The sequence below is a fragment of the Scyliorhinus torazame genome, chromosome 6, assembly GCF_047496885.1.
Source record: "Scyliorhinus torazame isolate Kashiwa2021f chromosome 6, sScyTor2.1, whole genome shotgun sequence".
Lineage (NCBI taxonomy): Eukaryota > Metazoa > Chordata > Chondrichthyes > Carcharhiniformes > Scyliorhinidae > Scyliorhinus > Scyliorhinus torazame.
This window is the reverse complement of record NC_092712.1, coordinates 1,119,562-1,144,302: the sequence shown is the minus strand read 5'-3', so window position 1 is coordinate 1,144,302 and position 24,741 is coordinate 1,119,562. Positions and strand designations below refer to the sequence as shown.

The 24,741-nt window shown below is 55.6% G+C and overlaps 1 protein-coding gene across 5 annotated transcripts in view; it reads left to right on the top strand.

The window, feature by feature from the left end:
* The window catches only part of LOC140424649 (dystonin-like), a 302,630-nt gene that overhangs the window by 162,611 nt on the left and 115,278 nt on the right, over window positions 1-24,741 (top strand). For all 5 annotated transcript variants that reach the window (XM_072507888.1, XM_072507885.1, XM_072507889.1 and 2 more), the window contains one exon: window positions 23,874-24,106. In XM_072507888.1, coding sequence (XP_072363989.1) covers window positions 23,874-24,106 — 233 coding nt within the window. The remainder of the gene's footprint in view (window positions 1-23,873; window positions 24,107-24,741) is intronic.

Below are 24,741 nucleotides of genomic sequence, written 5' to 3'. Positions count from 1 at the left end.
CACGTGTAGTGTCTCGGGTTTCCTCTCCACCAAAATTTATTGGTTGGGGGGGGGGCTTCCCAGAAGTCCGCGGGTCGAAAAAAATAAAACAGAAAAGATAAGTGTTTTTTTAAAAGGATAAACTTACCTCCCAGAAATCACTTGCGCACCGCTCCCGCTGAAATCGACTGGCCTGTTCCTGTGAAGGTAAGTGTTTTTTTAAAAGGATAAACTTACCTTCAGAAGGTCAACCCTTCAGAAACTGTTTGGAGGATGTGCTGCCATTGCAACCGCAAATGGCGCAACCAGTCCCGACCCAACAGGCTGGGCCCATGGCCACGCACCACGATAAGTGGGAAATGCCCCTCCTGGCGTCCATAAACAACAGGGGTCATTGTAGTTCCTGCAATGTCCAGTGGTTCCCCCGTGTAGGTGGCCAACCTGGCCTGTGAGTCGGTTAATGTAAGGGTCTGTATACCCTGCTTGCTGTGGTCGAATGTCCTCTGGGCAATCACGGAGACCACTGCGCCAGTATCCAACTCCATCTCCAGCGGGTGGCCATTGACCCGTACTGTCATCTTAATGGGGGCCACACGGGGAGCTGCCACACAATGCAGCTGCAGGCAGTCGTCCTCCGTCTCCACGTCCTCAGGAGTAGTCGCCGCAGGTTCATCCACGTTGAAGGTACGGCCCCTGGGCTGGTCCCAGTTTCGGTCGGAACGACGGCGCCTCTGGCACCCCCAGGACCGCCGTCCGCGACGGGGTCGGCACCTACAAGTCTGACACGGACATGGCTCCTCATCCATTGGTTCTGGAGAAGGCTCCCTTCGGGGAGGAATGTCCGATGGCCACTGGCGTCGGTCTGGTCGTTGCCTCGCCCAATGTACCGCAGGAGTGCGGGGGGACGTTTTCGGACGGAAGGGGTTGCACCCCAAGGCATGCACTTCCATTCCCTGTAGCTCCTGCACTCCTCGTTCTGCGCTCTCTCGGGACAAGACTATTTGAATGGCCTGTTGAAAAGTCAATGTTGGCTCAGCTAACAACTTTCTCTGGGTGGCCGCATTGTTAATACCGCAAACCAAACGGTCGCGTAACATTTCTGACAAGGTCTCACCATAGTCACAGTATTCCGCAATCCCGCGTAGCCTGGATAGAAATTCTGCAAGGGATTCTCCAGGGGTCCTCTCAGCGGTATTATACCGGTAACGCTGGACTATCGTGGACGGGGTTGGGTTAAAATGTTGCCCCACTATATTCACAAGTTCATCAAACATTTTGGTGTCCGGCGCAGCTGGGTACGTAAGGCTCCTAATCACCCCAAACGTATGCGGCCCGCAGGCGGTGAGCAATATGACCACCTGGCGCTCATTTTCAGTGATATTGTTTGCCCGGAAATAGTAACGCATCCGTTGCGTGTACTGGTTCCAGCTTTCCAGCGCAGCATCAAAAACATCCAAACGTCCGTACAGAGGCATGGTATAATAGAAAACAACTTCCAACCTGTATCCAACAAAAATCCAGGGAGGTGGCTTCAGCAGTGTAGACAGCTATTCACTTTACCCCTCGTCGCCAGTTTTGTGAGGGCCACGAAGAATCCAGCACGAGTTTTAAGGATACAAAGTAATACAATTTATTTACAATAACATATATACATAACAGTGGCAGTAACTTCCCTTGCTGCACACTCCTTCCTGCTGGTTCCAAACTGGCCAGCTTTATTTATACTAGGAGTTTACTAATGGTTTCTCCGCCCCCTCATTGGGGAAGCTCATACTCCCACAGGATTGTGGGATTGTCATTAGTCCCCAGCCAATGGTAAGTAGGCAGGTTACAACAAGTTCCCTCTTGCACATTCTGTATGCCTCAGGGCTTCTGCTGTTTTGAGCCCTTGATATCTGCCATAAGCCTCCCTTTCTCTGTATATCCCTCAATACCCAGGGTTCACTGAATTGGTGTGGTCCCTTTTACTTGATTTGAACATATTGGCTTGTACTCTCCCTATTTCCTTCTTGAATAAGTCCCATTGTTGTCACAGAATCACAGAGGCCCTTCGGCCCATTGAGTCTGCACTGACGTGAAAAACACCCGACCTAGAGTCATAGAGTCTAGCCTGGAAACAGGCCCTTCGGCCCAGCTTGTCCATGCCGCCCAGTTTCTATCACTGAGCTAGTCCCACTTGCCCACATTTGGCCCATATCCCTCGATACCCACCCTGCCCATGTAACTGTCTAGCTGTTTTTTAAAGGAAAAATTGTACCCGCCTCTACCACTGCCTCTGGCAGCTCGTTCCAGACACTCACCACCCTCTGTGTGAAGAAATTTCCCCTCTGGTCTCTTTTGTATCTCTCCCCTCTCACCTTAAACCTCTGCCCTCTAGTTCTAGACTCCTCTACCTTTGGGAAAAGATGTTGACTATCTGCCCACCTGATCCCATTTGCCAGCAATTAGCCCATAGCCTCGAATGTTACAATGTGCCAAGTGCTCATCCAGGTACTTTTTAAAGGATGTGAAGCAACCCGCCTCTCCCACCCTCCCAGGCCGTGCGTTCCAGACCCCCCTCCCAGGCCGTGCGTTCCAGACCCGCCTCTACCCCCCCCCAGGCCGTGCATTCCAGACCCGCCTCTACCCCCCTCCCAGGCCGTGCGTCCCAGACCGTCACCACCCTCTGGGTAAAAAGATTTTTCCTCAAATTCCCTTAAACCTCCCACTCCTCACCTTGAACCTGTGTCCCCCTCGTAACTGACCCTTCAACTAAGGGGAACAGCTGCTCCCTCTCCACCCTGTCCCTGACCCTCAGAATCTTGTCCACCTCGATCAGGTCGCCCCTCAGTCTTCTCTGCTCCAGAGAAAGCAACCCCAGCCTATCCAACCTCTCTTCATAACTGAAATGTTCCATCCCAGGCAACATCCTGGTGAATCTCCTCTGCACCCCCTCCAGTGCAATCACATCCTTCCTGTAATGTGGTGACCAGAACTGCACACAGTGCTCCAGCTGTGGCCTCACCAAAGTTCGATACAACTCCAACATGACCCCCCTGCTTTTGTAATCTCTGCCCCGATTGATAAAAGCGAGAGTCCCATATGCCTTTTTCACCTCCCTATTAAGTTGCCCTTCTGCCTTCAGAGATCTGTGGACAAACACGCCAAGGTCCCTTTGTTCCTCTGAACTTCCCAGTGTCAGACATTCATTGAATATTTCCTGTCAAATTGCTCCTTCCAAAGTGTAACACCTCTCACTTTTCAGGGTTAAATTCCAGCTGCCACTTATCTGCCCATTTGACCATCCCGTCGATATCTTCCTGTAACCCAAGACACTCGCTCTCACTGTTACCCCCCCGGCCAATCTTTGTGTCATCGCAAACTTACTGATCCTGCCCCCCCACATAGTCATCTGTCGTTTATATAAATGATGAACAATAGGGGACCCAGCACAGATCCCTGTGGTACCCCACTGGACACTGGCTCCCAGTCACTAACGCAGCCGTCTGTCATCACCCTCTGTCTCCTAACCACTGTGCGCCCTAGCACGGTCAGGCAGCAGTGCTAATCACTGTGTCACCGTGCGGCCCTGCGCTGTGAGGCAGCAGTGCTAATCACTGTGTCACCGTGCGGCCCTGCGCTGTGAGGCAGCAGTGCTAATCACTGTGTCACCGTGCGGCCCTGCGCTGCGAGGCAGCAGTGCTAATAACTGTGTCACCGTGCGGCCCTGCGCTGTGAGGCAGCAGTGCTAATCACTGTGTCACCGTGCGGCCCTGCGCTGTGAGGCAGCAGTGCTAATCACTGTGTCACCGTGCGGCCCTGCGCTGTGAGGCAGCAGTGCTAACCACTGAGTCACCGTGCGGCCCTAGCACGGTCAGGCAGCAGTGCTAACCACTGTGTCACCGTGCGGCCCTGCGCTGTGAGGCAGCAGTGCTAATCACTGTGTCACCGTGCGGCCCTGCGCTGTGAGGCAGCAGTGCTAATCACTGTGTCTCCGTGCGGCCCTGGCACTGTGAGGCAGCAGTGCTAATCACTGTGTCACCGTGCGGCCCTGCGCTGTGAGGCAGCAGTGCTAATCACTGTATCACCGTGCGGCCCTGGCACTGTGAGGCAGCAGTGCTAACCACTGTGTCACCGTGCGGCCCTGCGCTGTGAGGCAGCAGTGCTAATCACTGTGTCACCGTGCGGCCCAGCGCTGTGAGGCAGCAGTGCTAATCACTGTGTCACCGTGCGGCCCTGGCGCTGTGAGGCAGCAGTGCTAATCACTGTGTCACCGTGCGGCCCTGCGCTGTGAGGCAGCAGTGCTAATCACTGTGTCACCGTGCGGCCCTGCGCTGCGAGGCAGCAGTGCTAATAACTGTGTCACCGTGCGGCCCTGCGCTGTGAGGCAGCAGTGCTAATCACTGTGTCACCGTGCGGCCCTGCGCTGTGAGGCAGCAGTGCTAATCACTGTGTCACCGTGCGGCCCTGCGCTGTGAGGCAGCAGTGCTAACCACTGAGTCACCGTGCGGCCCTAGCACGGTCAGGCAGCAGTGCTAACCACTGTGTCACCGTGCGGCCCTGCGCTGTGAGGCAGCAGTGCTAATCACTGTGTCACCGTGCGGCCCTGCGCTGTGAGGCAGCAGTGCTAATCACTGTGTCTCCGTGCGGCCCTGGCACTGTGAGGCAGCAGTGCTAATCACTGTGTCACCGTGCGGCCCTGCGCTGTGAGGCAGCAGTGCTAATCACTGTATCACCGTGCGGCCCTGGCACTGTGAGGCAGCAGTGCTAACCACTGTGTCACCGTGCGGCCCTGCGCTGTGAGGCAGCAGTGCTAATCACTGTGTCACCGTGCGGCCCTGCGCTGTGAGGCAGCAGTGCTAATCACTGTGTCACCGTGCGTCCCTGCGCTGTGAGGCAGCAGTGCTAATCACTGTGTCACCGTGCGGCCCTGCGCTGTGAGGCAGCAGTGCTAATCACTGTGTCACCGTGCGTCCCTGCGCTGTGAGGCAGCAGTGCTAATCACTGTGTCACCGTGCGGCCCTGCGCTGTGAGGCAGCAGTGCTAATCACTGTGTCACCGTGCGTCCCTGCGCTGTGAGGCAGCAGTGCTAATCACTGTGTCACCGTGCGGCCCAGCGCTGTGAGGCAGCAGTGCTAATCACTGTGTCACCGTGCTGCCCTGCGCTGTGAGGCAGCAGTGCTAATCACTGTGTCACCGTGCGGCTCTGCGCTGTGAGGCAGCAGTGCTAATCACTGTGTCACCGTGCGGCCCTGCGCTGTGAGGCAGCAGTGCTAATCACTGTGTCACCGTGCGGCCCTAGCACGGTCAGGCAGCAGTGCTAACCACTGTGTCACCGTGCGGCCCTGCGCTGTGAGGCAGCAGTGCTAATCACTGTGTCACCGTGCGGCCCTGCGCTGTGAGGCAGCAGTGCTAATCACTGTGTCTCCGTGCGGCCCTGGCACTGTGAGGCAGCAGTGCTAATCACTGTGTCACCGTGCGGCCCTGCGCTGTGAGGCAGCAGTGCTAATCACTGTGTCACCGTGCGGCCCTGCGCTGTGAGGCAGCAGTGCTAATCACTGTGTCACCGTGCGGCCCTGCGCTGTGAGGCAGCAGTGCTAATCACTGTGTCACCGCGCGGCCCTGCGCTGTGAGGCAGCAGTGCTAATCACTGTGTCACCGTGCGGCCCTGCGCTGTGAGGCAGCAGTGCTAATCACTGTGTCACCGTGCGGCCCTGCGCTGTGAGGCAGCAGTGCTAATCACTGTGTCACCGTGCGGCCCTGCGCTGTGAGGCAGCAGTGCTAATCACTGTGTCACCGTGCGGCCCTGCGCTGTGAGGCAGCAGTGCTAATCACTGTGTCACCGTGCGGCCCTGCGCTGTGAGGCAGCAGTGCTAATCACTGTGTCACCGTGCGGCCCTGCGCTGTGAGGCAGCAGTGCTAACCACTGTGTCACCGTGCGGCCCTGCGCTGTGAGGCAGCAGTGCTAATCACTGTGTCACCGTGCGGCCCTGCGCTGTGAGGCAGCAGTGCTAATCACTGTGTCACCGCGCGGCCCTGCGCTGTGAGGCAGCAGTGCTAATCACTGTGTCACCGTGCGGCCCTGCGCTGTGAGGCAGCAGTGCTAATCACTGTGTCACCGTGCGGCCCTGCGCTGTGAGGCAGCAGTGCTAATCACTGTGTCACCGTGCGGCCCTGCGCTGTGAGGCAGCAGTGCTAATCACTGTGTCACCGTGCGGCCCTGCGCTGTGAGGCAGCAGTGCTAATCACTGTGTCACCGTGCGGCCCTGCGCTGTGAGGCAGCAGTGCTAATCACTGTGTCACCGTGCGGCCCTGCGCTGTGAGGCAGCAGTGCTAATCACTGTGTCACCGTGCGGCCCTGCGCTGTGAGGCAGCAGTGCTAATCACTGTGTCACCGCGCGGCCCTGCGATGTGAGGCAGCAGTGCTAATCACTGTGTCACCGTGCGGCCCTGCCCTGTGAGGCAGCAGTGCTAATCACTGTGTCACCGTGCGGCCCTGCGCTGTGAGGCAGCAGTGCTAATCACTGTGTCACCGCGCGGCCCTGCGATGTGAGGCAGCAGTGCTAATCACTGTGTCACCGTGCGGCCCTGCCCTGTGAGGCAGCAGTGCTAATCACTGTGTCACCGTGCGGCCCTGCGCTGTGAGGCAGCAGTGCTAATCACTGTGTCACCGTGCGGCCTTGAACTGTGAGGCAGCAGTGCTAATCACTGTGTCACCGTGCGGCCCTGCGCTGTGAGGCAGCAGTGCTAATCACTGTGTCACTGTGCGGCCCTGCGCTGTGAGGCAGCAGTGCTAATCACTGTGTCACCGTGCGGCCCTGCGCTGTGAGGCAGCAGTGCTAATCACTCTGTCACCGTGCGGCCCTGCGCTGTGAGGCAGCAGTGCTAATCACTGTGTCGCCGTGCGGCCCTGCGCTGTGAGGCAGCAGTGCTAATCACTGTGTCGCCGTGCGGCCCTGCGCTGTGAGGCAGCAGTGCTAATCACTGTGTCACCGTGCGGCCCTGCGCTGTGAGGCAGCAGTGCTAATCACTGTGTCACCGTGCGGCCCTGCGCTGTGAGGCAGCAGTGCTAACCACTGTGCCACCGTGCTGCCCTGCGCTGTGAGGCAGCAGTGCTAATCACTGTGTCACCGTGCGGCCCTGCGCTGTGAGGCAGCAGTGCTAATCACTGTGTCACCGTGCGGCCCTGCGCTGTGAGGCAGCAGTGCTAATCACTGTGTCACCGTGCGGCCCTGCGCTGTGAGGCAGCAGTGCTAATCACTGTGTCACCGTGCGGCCCTGCGCTGTGAGGCAGCAGTGCTAATCACTGTGTCACCGTGCGGCCCTGCGCTGTGAGGCAGCAGTGCTAATCACTGTGTCACTGTGCGGCCCTGGCACTGTGAGGCAGCAGTGCTAATCACTGTGTCACCGTGCGGCCCTGCGCTGTGAGGCAGCAGTGCTAATCACTGTGTCACCGTGCTGCCCTGCGCTGTGAGGCAGCAGTGCTAATCACTGTGTCACCGTGCGGCCCTGCGCTGTGAGGCAGCAGTGCTAATCACTGTGTCACCGTGCGGCCATGCGCTGTGATGCAGCAGTGCTAATCACTGTGTCACCGTGCGGCTCTGCGCTGTGAGGCAGCAGTGCTAATCACTGTCTCACCGTGCGGCTCTGCGCTGTGAGGCAGCAGTGCTAATCACTGTGTCACCGTGCGACCCTGGCACTGTGAGGCAGCAGTGCTAATCACTGTGTCACCGTGCGGCCCTGCGCTGTGAGGCAGCAGTGCTAATCACTGTGTCACCGTGCGGCCCTGCGCTGTGAGGCAGCAGTGCTAATCACTGTCTCACCGTGCGGTCCTGGCACTGTGAGGCAGCAGTGCTAATCACTGTCTCACCGTGCTGCCCTGCTCTGTGAGGCAGCAGTGCTAACCACTGTGTCAACGTGCGGCCCTGCGCTGTGAGGCAGCAGTGCTAATCACTGTGTCACCGTGCGGCCCTGCGCTGTGAGGCAGCAGTGCTAATCACTGTGTCACCGTGCGGCCCTGCGCACTGAGGCAGCAGTGCTAATCACTGTGTCACCGTGCGTCCCTGCGCTGTGAGGCAGCAGTGCTAATCACTGTGTCACCGTGCGGCCCTGGCACTGTGAGGCAGCAGTGCTAATCACTGTGTCACCGTGCGGCCCTGCGCTGTGAGGCAGCAGTGCTAATCACTGTGTCACCGTGCGGCCCTGCGCTGTGAGGCAGCAGTGCTAATCACTGTTTCACCGTGCGGCCCTGCGCTGTGAGGCAGCAGTGCTAATCACTGTGTCACCGTGCGGCCCTGGCGCTGTGAGACAGCAGTGCTAACCACTGTGTCACCGTGCTGCCCTGCGCTGTGAGACAGCAGTGCTAATCACTGTGTCACCGTGCGGCCCTGGCGCTGTGAGGCAGCAGTGCTAATCACTGTGTCACCATGCGGCCCTGCGCTGTGAGGCAGCAGTGCTAATCACTGTGTCACCGTGCGGCCCTGCGCTGTGAGGCAGCAGTGCTAATCACTGTGTCACCGTGCGGCCCTGCGCTGTGAGGCAGCAGTGCTAATCACTGTCACCGTGCGGTCCTGCGCTGTGAGGCAGCAGTGCTAATCACTGTCACCGTGCGGCCCTGCGCTGTGAGGCAGCAGTGCTAATCACTGTGTCACTGTACGGCCCTGCGCTGTGAGGCAGCAGTGCTAATCACTGTGTCACCGTGCGGCCCTGGCACTGTGAGGCAGCAGTGCTAATCACTGTGTCACCGTGCTGCCCTGCGCTGTGAGGCAGCAGTGCTAATCACTGTGTCACCGTGCGGCCCTGCGCTGTGAGGCAGCAGTGCTAATCACTGTGTCACCGTGCGGCCATGGCGCTGTGAGGCAGCAGTGCTAATCACTGTGTCACCGTGCTGCCCTGCGCTGTGAGGCAGCAGTGCTAATCACTGTGTCACCGTGCGGCCCTGCGCTGTGAGGCAGCAGTGCTAATCACTGTGTCACCGTGCGGCCCTGCGCTGTGAGGCAGCAGTGCTAATCACTGTGTCACCGTGCGGCCCTGTGCTGTGAGGCAGCAGTGCTAATCACTGTGTCACCGTGCGGCCCTGCGCTGTGAGGCAGCAGTGCTAACCACTGTGTCACCGTGCGGCCCTGCGCTGTGAGGCAGCAGTGCTAACCACTGTGTCACCGTGCGGCCCTGCGCTGTGAGGCAGCAGTGCTAATCACTGTGTCTCCGTGCGGCCCTGCGCTGTGAGGCAGCAGTGCTAATCACTGTGTCACCGTGCGGCCCTGCGCTGTGAGGCAGCAGTGCTAATCACTGTGTCACCGTGCGGCCCTGCGCTGTGAGGCAGCAGTGCTAATCACTGTGTCACCGTGCGGCCCTGGCACTGTGAGGCAGCAGTGCTAATCACTGTGTCACCGTGCGGCCCTGCGCTGTGAGGCAGCAGTGCTAATCACAGTGTCACCGTGCGGCCCTGCGCTGTGAGGCAGCAGTGCTAATCACTGTTTCACCGTGCGGCCCTGGCACTGTGAGGCAGCAGTGCTAATCACTGTGTCACCGTGCGGCCCTGCGCTGTGAGGCAGCAGTGCTAATCACTGTGTCACCGTGCGGCCCTGCGCTGTGAGGCCGCAGTGCTAAGCACTGTGTCACCGTGCGGCCCTGCGCTGTGAGGCAGCAGTGCTAATCACTGTGTCACCGTGCGGCCCTGCGCTGTGAGGCAGCAGTGCTAATCACTGTGTCACCGTGCTGCCCTGCGCTGTGAGGCAGCAGTGCTAATCACTGTGTCACCGTGCGGCCCTGCGCTGTGAGGCAGCAGTGCTAACCACTGTGTCACCGTGCGGCCCTGCGCTGTGAGGCAGCAGTGCTAATCACTGTGTCACCGTGCGGCCCTGCACTGTGAGGCAGCAGTGCTAATCACTGTGTCACCGTGCGGCCCTGCGCTGTGAGGCAGCAGTGCTAATCACTGTGTCACCGTGCGGCCCTGCGCTGTGAGGCAGCAGTGCTAATCACTGTGTCACCGTGCGGCCCTGCGCTGTGAGGCAGCAGTGCTAATCACTGTGTCACCGTGCGGCCCTGCGCTGTGAGGCAGCAGTGCTAATCACTCTGTCACCGTGCGGCCCTGCGCTGTGAGGCAGTAGTGCTAATCACTGTGTCACCGTGCGGCCCTGCGCTGTGAGGCAGCAGTGCTAATCACTGTGTCACCGTGCGGCCCTGCGCTGTGAGGCAGCAGTGCTAATCACTGTGTCACCGTGCGGCCCTGGCACTGTGAGGCAGCAGTGCTAATCACTGTGTCACCGTGCGGCCCTGCGCTGTGAGGCAGCAGTGCTAAACACTGTGTCACCGTGCGGCCCTGCGCTGTGAGGCAGCAGTGCTAATCACTGTGTCACCGTGCGGCCCTGCGCTGTGAGGCAGCAGTGCTAATCACTGTGTCACCGTGCGGCCCTGCGCTGTGAGGCAGCAGTGCTAATCACTGTGTCACCGTGCGGCCCTGCGCTGTGAGGCAGCAGTGCTAATCACTGTCACCGTGCTGCCCTGCATTGTGAGGCAGCAGTGCTAATCACTGTGTCACCGTGCGGCCCTGCGCTGTGAGGCAGCAGTGCTAATCACTGTGTCACCGTGCGGCCCTGCGCTGTGAGGCAGCAGTGCTAAGCAATGTGTCACCGTGCGGCCCTGCGCTGTGAGGCAGCAGTGCTAATCACTGTGTCACCGTGCGGCCCTGCGCTGTGAGGCAGCAGTGCTAATCACTGTAACCGTGCTGCCCTGGCACTGTGAGGCAGCAGTGCTAATCACTGTGTCACCGTGCGGCCCTGCGCTGTGAGGCAGCAGTGCTAATCACTGTGTCACCGTGCGGCCCTGCGCTGTGAGGCAGCAGTGCTAATCACTGTGTCACCGTGCGGCCCTGCGCTGTGAGTCAGCAGTGCTAATCACTGTGTCACCGTGCGGCCCTGCGCTGTGAGGCAGCAGTGCTAATCACTGTGTCACCGTGCGGCCCTGCGCTGTGAGGCAGCAGTGCTAATCACTGTGTCACCGTGCGGCCCTGCGCTGTGAGTCAGCAGTGCTAATCACTGTGTCACCGTGCGGCCCTGCGCTGTGAGGCAGCAGTGCTAATCACTGTGTCACCGTGCGGCCCTGCGCTGTGAGGCAGCAGTGCTAATCACTGTGTCACCGTGCGGCCCTGCGCTGTGAGGCAGCAGTGCTAATCACTGTGTCACCGTGCGGCCCTGCGCTGTGAGGCAGCAGTGCTAATCACTGTGTCACCGTGCGGCCCTGGCACTGTGAGGCAGCAGTGCTAATCACTGTGTCACCGTGCGGCCCTGCGCTGTGAGGCAGCAGTGCTAATCACTGTGTCACCGTGCGGCCCTGCGCTGTGAGGCAGCAGTGCTAATCACTGTGTCACCGTGCGGCCCTGCGCTGTGAGGCAGCAGTGCTAATCACTGTGTCACCGTGCGGCCCTGCGCTGTGAGGCAGCAGTGCTAATCACTGTGTCACCGTGCGGCCCTGCGCTGTGAGGCAGCAGTGCTAATCACTGTGTCACCGTGCGGCCCTGCGCTGTGAGGCAGCAGTGCTAATCACTGTGTCACCGTGCGGCCCTGCGCTGTGAGGCAGCAGTGCTAATCACTGTGTCACCGTGCGGCCCTGCGCTGTGAGGCAGCAGTGCTAATCACTGTGTCACTGTGTGGCCCTGCGCTGTGAGGCAGCAGTGCTAATCACTGTGTCACCGTGCGGCCCTGCGCTGTGAGGCAGCAGTGCTAATCACTGTGTCACTGTGTGGCCCTGCGCTGTGAGGCAGCAGTGCTAATCACTGTGTCACCATGCGGCCCTGCACTGTGAGGCAGCAGTGCTAATCACTGTGTCACCGTGCGGCCCTGCGCTGTGAGGCAGCAGTGCTAATCACTGTGTCACCGTGCGGCCCTGCGCTGTGAGGCAGCAGTGCTAATCACTGTGTCACCATGCGGCCCTGCACTGTGAGGCAGCAGTGCTAATCACTGTGTCACCGTGCGGCCCTGCGCTGTGAGGCAGCAGTGCTAATCACTGTGTCACCGTGCGGCCCTGCGCTGTGAGGCAGCAGTGCTAATCACTCTGTCACCGTGCGGCCCTGCGCTGTGAGGCAGTAGTGCTAATCACTGTGTCACCGTGCGGCCCTGGCACTGTGAGGCAGCAGTGCTAACCACTGTGTCACCGTGCGGCCCTGCGCTGTGAGGCAGCAGTGCTAATCACTGTGTCACCGTGCGGCCCTGCGCTGTGAGGCAGCAGTGCTAATCACTGTGTCACCGTGCGGCCCTGCGCTGTGAGGCAGCAGTGCTAATCACTGTGTCACCGTGCGGCCCTGCGCTGTGAGGCAGCAGTGCTAATCACTGTGTCACCGTGCGGCCCTGCGCTGTGAGGCAGCAGTGCTAATCACAGTGTCACCGTGTGGCCCTGCGCTGTGAGGCAGCAGTGCTAATCACTGTGTCACCGTGCGGCCCTGGCGCTGTGAGGCAGCAGTGCTAACCACTGTGTCACCGTGCGGCCCTGGCATTGTGAGGCAGCAGTGCTAATCACTGTGTCACCGTGCGGCCCTGCGCTGTGAGGCAGCAGTGCTAATCACTGTGTCACCGTGCGGCCCTGCGCTGTGAGGAGAGTGCTAATCACTGTGTCACCGTGCGGCCCTGCGCTGTGAGGCAGCAGTGCTAATCACAGTGTCACCGTGTGGCCCTGCGCTGTGAGGCAGCAGTGCTAATCACTGTGTCACCGTGCTGCCCTGCGCAGTGAGGCAGCAGTGCTAATCACTGTGTCACCGTGCGGCCCTGCGCTGTGAGGCAGCAGTGCTAATCACTGTGTCACCGTGCGGCCCTGCGCTGTGAGGCAGCAGTGCTAATCACTGTGTCACCGTGCGGCCCTGCGCTGTGAGGCAGCATTGCTAATCACTGTGTCACCGTGCGGCCCTGCGCTGTGAGGCAGCAGTGCTAATCACTGTGTCACCGTGCGGCCCAGCGCTGTGAGGCAGCAGTGCTAATCACAGTGTCACCGTGCGGCCCTGCGCTGTGAGGCAGCAGTGCTAATCATTGTGTCACCGTGCGGCCCTGGCACTGTGAGGCAGCAGTGCTAATCACTGTGTCACCGTGCGGCCCTGGCGCTGTGAGGCAGCAGTGCTAATCACTGTGTCACTGTGCGGCCCTGCGCTGTGAGGCAGCAGTGCTAATCACTGTGTCACCGTGCGGCCCTGCACTGTGAGGCAGCAGTGCTAATCACTGTGTCACCGTGCGGCCCTTGCTGTGAGGCAGCAGTGCTAATCACTGTGTCACCGTGCGGCCCTGCGCTGTGAGGCAGCAGTGCTAATCACTGTGTCACCGTGCGGCCCTGCGCTGTGAGACAGCAGTGCTAATCACTGTGTCACCGTGCGGCCCTGCGCTGTGAGGCAGCAGTGCTAATCACTGTGTCACCGTGCGGCCCTGGCACTGTGAGGCAGCAGTGCTAACCACTGTGTCACCGTGCGGCCCTGGCATTGTGAGGCAGCAGTGCTAACCACTGTGTCACCGTGCGGCCCTGGCATTGTGAGGCAGCAGTGCTAATCACTGTGTCACCGTGCGGCCCTGCGCTGTGAGGCAGCAGTGCTAATCACTGTGTCACCGTGCGGCCCTGCACTGTGAGGCAGCAGTGCTAATCACTGTGTCACCGTGCGGCCCTGGCGCTGTGAGGCAGCAGTGCTAATCACTGTGTCACCGTGCGGCCCTGCGCTGTGAGGCAGCAGTGCTAATCACTGTGTCACCGTGCGGCCCTGCGCTGTGAGGCAGCAGTGCTAATCACTGTGTCACCGTGCGGCCCTGCGCTGTGAAGCAGCAGTGCTAATCACTGTGTCACCGTGCGGCCCTGCGCTGTGAAGCAGCAGTGCTAATCACTGTGTCACCGTGCGGCCCTGCGCTGTGAGGCAACAGTGCTAATCACTGTGTCACCGTGCGGCCCTGCCTGTGAGGCAGCAGTGCTAACCACTGTGTCACCGTGTGGCCCTGCGCTGTGAGGCAGCAGTGCTAATCACTGTGTCACCGTGCGGCCCTGCGCTGTGAGGCAGCAGTGCTAATCACTGTGTCACCGTGCGGCCCTGCGCTGTGAGGCAGCAGTGCTAACCACTGTGTCACCGTGTGGCCCTGCGCTGTGAGGCAGCAGTGCTAATCACTGTGTCACCGTGCGGCCCTGCTCTGTGAGGCAGCAGTGCTAATCACTGTGTCACCGTGCGGCCCTGTGCTGTGAGGCAGCAGTGCTAATCACTGTGTCACCGTGCGGCCCTGCTCTGTGAGGCAGCAGTGCTAATCACTGTGTCACCGTGCGGCCCTGCGCTGTGAGGCAGCAGTGCTAATCACTGTGTCACCGTGCGGCCCTGCGCTGTGAGGCAGCAGTGCTAATCACTGTGTCACCGTGCGGCCCTGCGCTGTGAGGCAGCAGTGCTAATCACTGTGTCACCGTGCGGCCCTGCGCTGTGAGGCAGCAGTGCTAATCACTGTGTCACCATGCGGCCCTGCGCTGTGAGGCAGCAGTGCTAATCACTGTCACCATGCGGCCCTGCGCTGTGAGGCAGCAGTGCTAATCACTGTGTCACCGTGCGGCCCTGCGCTGTGAGGCAGCAGTGCTAATCACTGTGTCACCGTGCGGCCCTGCGCTGTGAGGCAGCAGTGCTAATCACTGTGTCACCGTGCGGCCCTGCGCTGTGAGGCAGCAGTGCTAATCACAGTGTCACCGTGCGGCCCTGCGCTGTGAGGCAGCAGTGCTAATCACTGTGTCACCGTGCGGCCCTGCGCTGTGAGGCAGCAGTGCTAATCACTGTGTCACCGTGCGGCCCTGCGCTGTGAGGCAGCAGTGCTAATCACTGTGTCACTGTGCGGCCCTGCGCTGTGAGGCAGCAGTGCTAATCACTGTGTCACCGTGCGGCCCTGCGCTGTGAGGCAGCAGTGCTAATCACTGTGTCACCGTGCGGCCCTGCGCTGTGAGGCAGCAGTGCTAATCACTGTGTCACCGTGCGGCCCTGCGCTGTGAGGCAGCAGTGCTAATCACTGTGTCACCGTGCGGCCCTGCGCTGTGAGGCAGCAGTGCTAATCACTGTGTCACCGTGCGGCCCTGGCGCTGTGAGGCAGCAGTGCTAATCACTGTGTCACCGTGCGGCCCTGCGCTGTGAGGCAGCAGTGCTAATCACTGTGTCACCATGCGGCCCTGCGCTGTGAGGCAGCAGTGCTAATCACTGTGTCACCGTGCGGCCCTGCGCTGTGAGGCAGCAGTGCTAATCACTGTGTCACCGTGCGGCCCTGCGCTGTGAGGCAGCAGTGCTAATCACTGTGTCACCATGCGGCCCTGCGCTGTGAGGCAGCAGTGCTAATCACTGTCACCATGCGGCCCTGCGCTGTGAGGCAGCAGTGCTAATCACTGTGTCACCATGCGGCCCTGCGCTGTGAGGCAGCAGTGCTAATCACTGTCACCATGCGGCCCTGCGCTGTGAGGCAGCAGTGCTAATCACTGTCACCGTGCGGCCCTGCGCTGTGAGGCAGCAGTGCTAATCACTGTGTCACCGTGCGGCCCTGCGCTGTGAGGCAGCAGTGCTAATCACTGTGTCACCGTGCGGCCCTGCGCTGTGAGGCAGCAGTGCTAATCACTGTGTCACCGTGCGGCCCTGCGCTGTGAGGCAGCAGTGCTAATCACTGTGTCACCGTGCGGCCCTGCGCTGTGAGGCAGCAGTGCTAATCACTGTGTCACCGTGCGGCCCTGCGCTGTGAGGCAGCAGTGCTAACCACTGTGTCACCCCGCCCTGCGCTGTGAGGCAGCAGTGCTAATCACTGTGTCACCGTGCGGCCCTGCGCTGTGAGGCAGCAGTGCTAATCACTGTGTCACCGTGCGGCCCTGCGCTGTGAGGCAGCAGTGCTAATCACTGTGTCACCGTGCTGCCCTGCCCTGTGAGGCAGCAGTGCTAATCACTGTCTCACCGTGCCGCCCTGTGCTGTAAGGCAGCAGTGCTAATCACTGTGTCACCGTGCGGCCCTGCGCTGTGAGGCAGCAGTGCTAACCACTGTGTCACCGTGCGGCCCTGCGCTGTGAGGCAGCAGTGCTAATCACAGTGTCACCGTGCGGCCCTGCGCTGTGAGGCAGCAGTGCTACCCACTGTGTCACCGTGCGGCCCTGCGCTGTGAGGCAGCAGTGCTAATCACTGTGTCACCGTGCGGCCCTGCGCTGTGAGGCAGCAGTGCTAATCACTGTGTCACCGTGCGGCCCTGCGCTGTGAGGCAGCAGTGCTAATCACTGTGTCACCGTGCGGCCCTGTGCTGTAAGGCAGCAGTGCTAATCACTGTGTCACCGTGCGGCCCTGGCACTGTGAGGCAGCAGTGCTAATCACTGTGTCACCATGCGGCCCTGCGCTTTGAGGCAGTAGTGCTAACCATTGTGCCACCGCCATGCCCTCTGCCTCCATGGGTAAATTCACTATTTGTTCCCAATAGAACATAGAACATTACAGCGCAGTACAGGCCCTTCGACCCTCGATGTTGCGCCGACCTGTGAAACCACTCTAAAGCCCATCTACACTATTCCCTTATCGTCCATATGTTTATCCAATGACCATTTGAATACCCTTAGTGTTGGCGAGTCCACTACTGTTGCAGGCAGGGCATTCCACGCCCTTACTACTCTCTGAGTAAAGAACCTACCTCTGACATCTGTCCTATATCTATCTCCCCTCAATTTAAAGCTATGTCCCCTCGTGCTAGACATCACATTCCGAGGAAAAAGGCTCTCATTGTCCACCCTATCCAATCCTCTGATCATCTTGTATGCCTCAATTAAGTCACCTCTTAACCTCCTCTCTAACGAAAACAGCCTCAAGTCCCTCAGCCTTTCCTCAAAAGATCTTTCCTCCATACCAGGCAACATCCAGGTGAATCTCCTCTGCACCCTTTCCAATGCTTCCACATCCTTCCTATAATGCGGAGACCAGAATTGCACGCAATACTCCAAATGCGGCCGCACCAGAGTTTTGTACAGCTGCAACATAACCTCATGGCTTCTAAACTCAATCCCTCTACCAATAAAAGCTAACACACCGTACGCCTCCTTAACAACCCTCTCAACCTGGGTGACAACTTTCAGGGATCTATGTTCATGGACACCGAGATCTCTCTGCTCATCCACACTGCCAAGAATCTTACCATTAGCCCAGTTTTTCTGCATTAAACTCCATTTGCCACCTCTGTATTTTCTGCAGTAGCCTAGCGTGGGGAACTTTATCAAACGCTTTACTGATATTCCAGAAACACCACATCAACTGCTTTACCCTCATCCACCTGTTTGGTCACCTTCTCAAAGAACTCGAAAGGTTTGTGAGGCACGACCTACCCTTCACAAAACCGTGTTGACTATCTCTAATCAAATCATTCCTTTCCAGATGATTATACATCCTATCTCTTATAAACCTTTCCAAGATTTTTCCCACAACAGAAGTAAGGCTCACTGGTCTATAGTTACCGGGGTTGTCTCTACCCCCCTTCATGAACAAGGGGACAACATTTGCTATCCTCCAGTCTTCTGGCACTATCCTGTAGACAAAGATGACTTAACGATCAAGGCCAAAGGCTCAGCAATCTCCTCCCTAGCTTCCCAGAGAATCCTAGGATAAATCCCATCCGGCCCAGGTGACTTGTCTATTTTCACACTTTCCAGAATTGCTAACACCTCCTCCTTATGAACCTCAAGCCCTTCTAGTCTAGTAGCCTGTATCTCAGTATTCTCCTCGACAACATTGTCTTTTTCCTGTGTGAATGGCAAATAATGCAAAGGAGAATCCAAAGAGCTTCTACAGATACATAAAGGGAAAAAGAGAAACTAGGGACAGAGTAGGGCCTCTTTCGGATCAACAAGGACATCTATGTGCAGAGCCACAAGAGTTGGGTGAGATCCTGAATGAATATTTAGAACATAGAACATAGAACATAGAACAATACAGCGCAGTACAGGCCCTTCGGCCCACGATGTTGCACCGAAACAAAAGCCATCTAACCTACACTATGCCATTATCATCCATATGTTTATCCAATAAACTTTTAAATGCCCTCAATGTTGGCGAGTTCACTACTGTAGCAGGTAGGGCATTCCACGGCCTCACTACTCTTCGCGGAAAGAACCTACCTCTGACCTCTGTCCTATATCTATTACCCCTCAGTTTAAAGTTATGTGCCCTCGTGCCAGCCATATCCATCCGCGGGAGAAGGCTCTCACTGTCCACCCTATCCAACCCCCTGATCATTTTGTATGCCTCTATTAAGTCTCCTCTTAACCTTCGTCTCTCCAACGAAAACAACCTCAAGTCCATCAGCCTTTCCTCATAAGATTTTCCCTCCATACCAGGCAACATCCTGGTAAATCTCCTCTGCACCCGCTCCAAAGCCTCCACGTCCTTCCTATAATGCGGTGACCAGAACTGTACGCAATCCTCCAAATGCGGCCGTACCAGAGTTCTGTACAGCTGCAACATGACCTCCCGACTCCGGAACTCAATCCCTCTACCAATAAAGGCCAACACTCCATAGGCCTTCTTCACAACCCTATCAACCTGGGTGGCAACTTTCAGGGATCTATGTACATGGACACCTAGATCCCTCTGCTCATCCACACTTTCAAGAACTTTACCATTAGCCAAATATTCTGCATTCCTGTTATTCCTTCCAAAGTGAATCACCTCACACTTCTCTACATTAAACTCCATTTGCCACCTCTCAGCCCAGCTCTGCAGCTTATCTATATCCCTCTGTAACCTGCTACATCCTTCCACACTATCGACAACACCACCGACTTTAGTATCGTCTGCAAATTTACTCACCCACCCTTCTGCGCCTTCCTCTAGGTCATTGATAAAAATGACAAACAGCAATGGCCCCAGAACAGATCCTTGTGGTACTCCACTTGTAACTGAACTCCATTCTGAACATTTCCCATCAACCACCACCCTCTGTCTTCTTTCAGCTAGCCAATTTCTGATCCACATCTCTAAATCACCCTCAATCCCCAGCCTCCGTATTTTCTGCAATAGCCTACCGTGGGGAACCTTATCAAACGCTTTGCTGAAATCCATATACACCACATCAACTGCTCTACCCTCGTCTACCTGTTCAGTCACCTTCTCAAAGAACTCGATAAGGTTTGTGAGGCATGACCTACCCTTCACAAAGCCATGCTGACTATCCCTGATCATATTATTCCTATCTAGATGATTATAAATCTTGTCTCTTATAATCCCCTCAAAGACTTTACCTACTACAGACGTGAGGCTCACCGGTCTATAGTTGCCGGGGTTGTCTCTGCTCCCCTTTTTGAACAAAGGGACCACATTTGCTGTCCTCCAGTCCTCTGGCACTATTCCTGTAGCCAATGATGACATAAAAATCAAAGCCAAAGGTCCAGCAATCTCTTCCCTGGCCTCCCAGAGAATCCTAGGATAAATCCCATCAGGTCCCTGGGACTTATCTATTTTCAACCTGTCCAGAATTGCCAACACCTCTTCCCTACGTACCTCAATGCCATCTATTCTATTAGCCTGGGGCTCAGCATTCTCCTCCACAACATTATCTTTTTCCTGAGTGAATACTGACGAAAAATATTCATTTAGTATCTCGCCTATCTCTTCAGACTCCACACACAACTTCCCATCCCTGTCCTTGACTGGTCCTACTCTTTCCCTAGTCATTCGCTTATTCCTGACATACCTATAGAAAGCTTTTGGGTTTTCCTTGATCCTTCCTGCCAAATACTTCTCATGTCCCCTCCTTGCTCGTCTTAGCTCTCTCTTTAGATCCTTCCTCGCTACCTTGTAACTATCCATCGCCCCAACCGAAACTTCACACTTCATCTTCACATAGGCCTCCTTCTTCCTCTTAACAAGAGATTCCACTTCCTTGGTAAACCACGGTTCCCTCGCTCGACGCCTTCCTCCCTGTCTGACCGGTACATACTTATCAAGAACACGCAATAGCTGATCCTTGAACAAGCCCCACTTATCCAGTGTGCCCAACACTTGCAGCCTACTTCTCCACCTTATCCCCCCCAAGTCACGTCTAATGGCATCATAATTGCCCTTCCCCCAGCTATAACTCTTGCCCTGCGGTGTATACTTATCCCTTTCCATCATTAACGTAAACGTCACCGAATTGTGGTCACTGTCCCCAAAGTGCTCTCCTACCTCCAAATCCAACACCTGGCCTGGTTCATTACCCAAAACCAAATCCAACGTGGCCTCGCCTCTTGTTGGCCTGTCAACATATTGTTTCAGGAAACCCTCCTGCACGCACTGTACAAAAAATGACCCATCTATTGTACTCGAACTATATCTTTTCCAGTCAATATTTGGAAAGTTAAAGTCTCCCATAATAACTACCCTGTTACTTTCGCTCATATCCAGAATCATCTTCGCCATCCTTTCCTCTACATCCCTAGAACTATTAGGAGGCCTATAAAAAACTCCCAACAGGGTGACCTCTCCTTTCCTGTTTCTAACCTCAGCCCATACTACCTCGGAAGAAGAGTCCCCATCTAGCATCCTCTCCGCCACCGTAATACTGCTCTTGACTAGCAGCGCCACACCTCCCCCTCTTTTGCCTCCTTCTCTGAGCTTACTAAAACACCTAAACCCCGGAACCTGCAACATCCATTCCTGTCCCTGCTCTATCCATGTCTCCGAAATGGCCACAACATTGAAGTCCCAGGTACCAACCCATGCTGCCAGTTCCCCTACCTTGTTTCGTATACTCCTGGCATTGAAGTAGGCACACTTCAAACCACCTACCTGAACACTGGCCCCCTCCTGCGACGCCAAATCTGTGCTCCTGACCTCTATACTCTCATTCTCCCTTACCGTAAAACTACAATCCAGGTTCCCATGCCCCTGCTGCATTAGTTTAAACCCCCCCAAAGAGCACTAACAAATCTCCCCCCCAGGATATTTGTGCCCCTCAGGTTCAGATGTAGACCATCCTGTCTGTAGAGGTCCCACCTTCCCCAGAAAGAGCCCCAGTTATCCAAAAATCTGAATCCCTCCCGCCTGCACCATCCCTGTAGCCACGTGTTTAAATGCTCTCTCTCCCTATTCCTCATCTCACTATCACGTGGCACGGGCAACAACCCAGAGATAACAACTCGGTTTGTTCTAGTTCTGAGCTTCCATCCTAGCTCCCTGAAAGCCTGCCTGACATCCTTGTCCCCTTTCCTACCTATGTCGTTAGTGCCAATGTGGACCACGACTTGGAGCTGCTCCCCCTCCCCCCTAAGGACCCGGAAAACACGATCCGAGACATCACGTACCCTTGCACCTGGGAGGCAACATACCAAACGTGAGTCTCTCACGCTCCCACAAAATCTCCTATCTGTGCCCCTGACTATAGAGTCCCCAATTACTAATGCTCTGCTCCTCTCCCCCCTTCCCTTCTGAGCAACAGGGACAGACTCCGTGCCAGAGGCCCGTACCCCATGGCCCCCCCACAAGTATCCAAAGCGGTGTACTTGTTTCTCAGGGGAACGACCGCAGGGGATCCCTGCACTGACTGCTTTTTCCCAGTCCCTCTTACAGTTACCCACCTATCTCCAATTTTTGGTGTAACTAATTCCCTGAAGCTGCTATCTATGACCCCTTCTGCCTCCCGAATGATCCGAAGTTCTTCCAACTCCAGCTCCAGTTCCCTAACTCAGTCTTGGAGGAGCTGGAGATGGCAGCACTTCCTGCAGGTAAAATCAGCAGGGACACTAACTGCATCCCTCACCTCAAACATCCTGCAGGAGGAACATTGCACTCCCTCCCCTGCCATTCCTCTAACTTTCTACTAAGATCTGGCTAACAACTAAATTAAATTTTTATAAAAAATAATAATATAATAAAATATGGTACTTACCTCAGACCAATGGGTTTTATTATTAGGTTAGAGGAGGAGGGTGGGTGGGAGACACTACACGTTTCTCATCGGTATTCACGGTGGAGAAAGGCATGGATGTTAGGAATCTAAGGGAAATAAATAGTGATGTCTTGAGAAGTGTGCATATTACAGAGGAGGAGGTGCTGGAAGTCTTAAAGCGCATCAAGGTAGATAAATCCCCGGGACCTGATGAAATGTATCCCAGGATGTTGTGGGAGGCTAGGGAGGAAATTGCGGGTCCCCTAACAGAGATATTTGAATCACTGGCAGCCACAGGTGAGGTGTCTGAAGATTGGAGAGTGGCGGATGTTGTGCCCTTGTTTAAGAAGGGCAGCAGGGAAAAGCCTGGGAACTACAGACCGGTGAGCCTAGCATCTGTAGTAGGTAAGTTGCTAGAAGGTATTCTGAGAGACAGGATCTACAAGCATTTAGAGAGGCAAGGACTGATTCGGGGCAGTCAGCATGGCTTTGTGCGTGGAAAATCATGTCTCTCAAATTTGATTGAGTTTTTTGAGGGGGTGACCAAGAAGGTAGATGAGGGTAGTGCAGTAGACGTTGTCTACATGGACTTTAGCAAAGCCTTTGACAAGGTACCGCATGGTAGGTTGTTGCAGAAGGTTCAAGCTCACGGGATCCAGGGTGAGGTTGCCAATTGGATTCAAAATTGGCTGGACGACAGAAGGCAGAGGGTGGTTGTAGATGGTTGTTTTTCAAACTGGAGGCCTGTGACCAGTGGTTGTGCCTCAGGGATCGGTGCTGGGTCCACTGTTATTTGTGATTTATATTAATGATTTGGATGAGAATTTAGAAGGCATGGTTAGTAAGTTTGCAGATGACACCAAGATTGGTGGCACAGTGGATAGTGAAGAAGGTTATCTAGGATTGCAACGGGATCTTGATCAATTAGGCCAGTGGGCCGACGAATGGCAGATGGAGTTTAATTTAGATAAATGTGAGGTGATGCATTTTGGCAGATCGAATCAGGCCAGGACCTACTCAGTTAATGGTATGGCGTTGGGGAGAGTTATAGAACAAAGAGATCTAGGAGTACAGGTTCATAGCTCCTTGAAGGTGGAGTCGCAGGTGGACAGGGTGGTGAAGAAGGCATTCGGCATGCTTGGTTTCATTGGTCAGAACACTGAATACAGGAGTTGGGACGTCTTGTTGAAGTTGTACAAGACATTGGTACGGCCACACTTGGAATACTGTGTGCAGTTCTGGTCACCCTATTATAGAAAGGATATTATTAAACTAGAAAGAGTGCAGAAAAGATTTACTAGGATGTTGCCGGGACTTGATGGTTTGAGTTATAAGGAGAGGCTGGATAGACTGGGACTTTTTTCCCTGGAGCGTAGGAGGCTTAGGGGTGATCTTATAGAGGTCTATAAAATAATGAGGGGCATAGATAAGGTAGATAGTCAACATCTTTTCCTAAAGGTAGGGGGGTCTAAAACTAGAGGGCATAGGTTTAAGGTGAGAGGGGAGAGATTCAGAAGGGCCCAGAGGGGCAATTTCTTCACTCAGAGGGTAGTGAGTGTCTGGAATGTGCTGCCAGAGGTAGTAGTAGAGGCGGGTACAATTGTGTCTTTTAAAAAGCATTTAGATAGTTACATGGGTAAGATGGGTATAGAGGGTTATGGGCCAAGTGCGGGCAACTGGGACTAGCTTAATGGTAAAAACTGGGTGGCATGGACTGGTTGGGCCGAAGGGCCTGTTTCCATGCTGTAAACTTCTATGATTCTATGATTCTATGAATACTGACGAAAAATATTCATTTAGCACCTCTCCTATCTCCTCGGACTCCAAGCACAACTTCCCACTACTGTCCTTGACTGGCCCTACTCTTACCCTAGTCATTCTTTTATTCCTGAAGTATCGATAGAAAGCTTTAGGGTTATCCTTGATCCTACCTGCCAAAGACATGTCCCCTCCTGGCTCTTCTTAGCTCTCTTTGCTTCATATCCTTTCATATTGCGGTGAGTCTTTTTATCGTCTCAAGCACAGCTTTACCTTTCGTATCGTCTATGTTTTCCCCAGGAGCTGAAGTCCAGATTGTAAAGAAAAAACTCAGGTCTCTGGGATGCAGGTTTGCTCAGCTGCAGTGTGATGCTGAGGCAATGGAAAACTGTCAGGGAGTCTGGGAGGCAACAGACAGATTCCACACTGACTCACAGTGCATGCAAATGTGGCAGGAACCAATGGAGAAGGTGGTCTCCTCATTGTCTTGTCAGTCAACAAGCTGCCATGGAGTGATTGATCTGAGGGACAAGGTAAGATTCTTTCAGTCCCTTGATAAAGGCGTTGAATCACTTATTGCAAGAGGTGTTGGGATCGCACTGTGCTTTGTCGACAATATGCTTCCTGGTTGCTTCCAAGTTTGTTTATCAATCTAAGAAGTGATATCATTGATTGAAGTTTAATGAGATGCTTGTGGAGGAACAGTGCTGGGCGAGTGGTATTGAGGAGGTACTCAAACAGTTTAATTGTGGTGACATTTCACCAGGACAGAATCCGCAGCAAACACTCAAAATCTGACAAAGCATCATTTCCAAAGACAAGTATGAACCCAGCTGAGCACTCTGCACAACAAACTCCCTCCTGAGTAAACATCAGCACCCTCTCTGCACAACCAACTCCCTCCTGAGTAAACATCAGCACCCTCTCTGCACAACAAACTCCCTCCTGAGTAAACATCAGCACCCTCTCTGCACAACAAACTCCCACAGATAAACAGCAGCACCCTCTCTGCACAACAAACTCCCTCCTGAGTAAACATCAGCACCTTCTCTGCACAACAAACTCCCTCCTGAGTAAACATCAGCACCCTCTCTGCACAACAAACTCCCTCCTGAGTAAACATCAGCACCTTCTCTGCACAACAAACTCCCTCCTGAGTAAACATCAG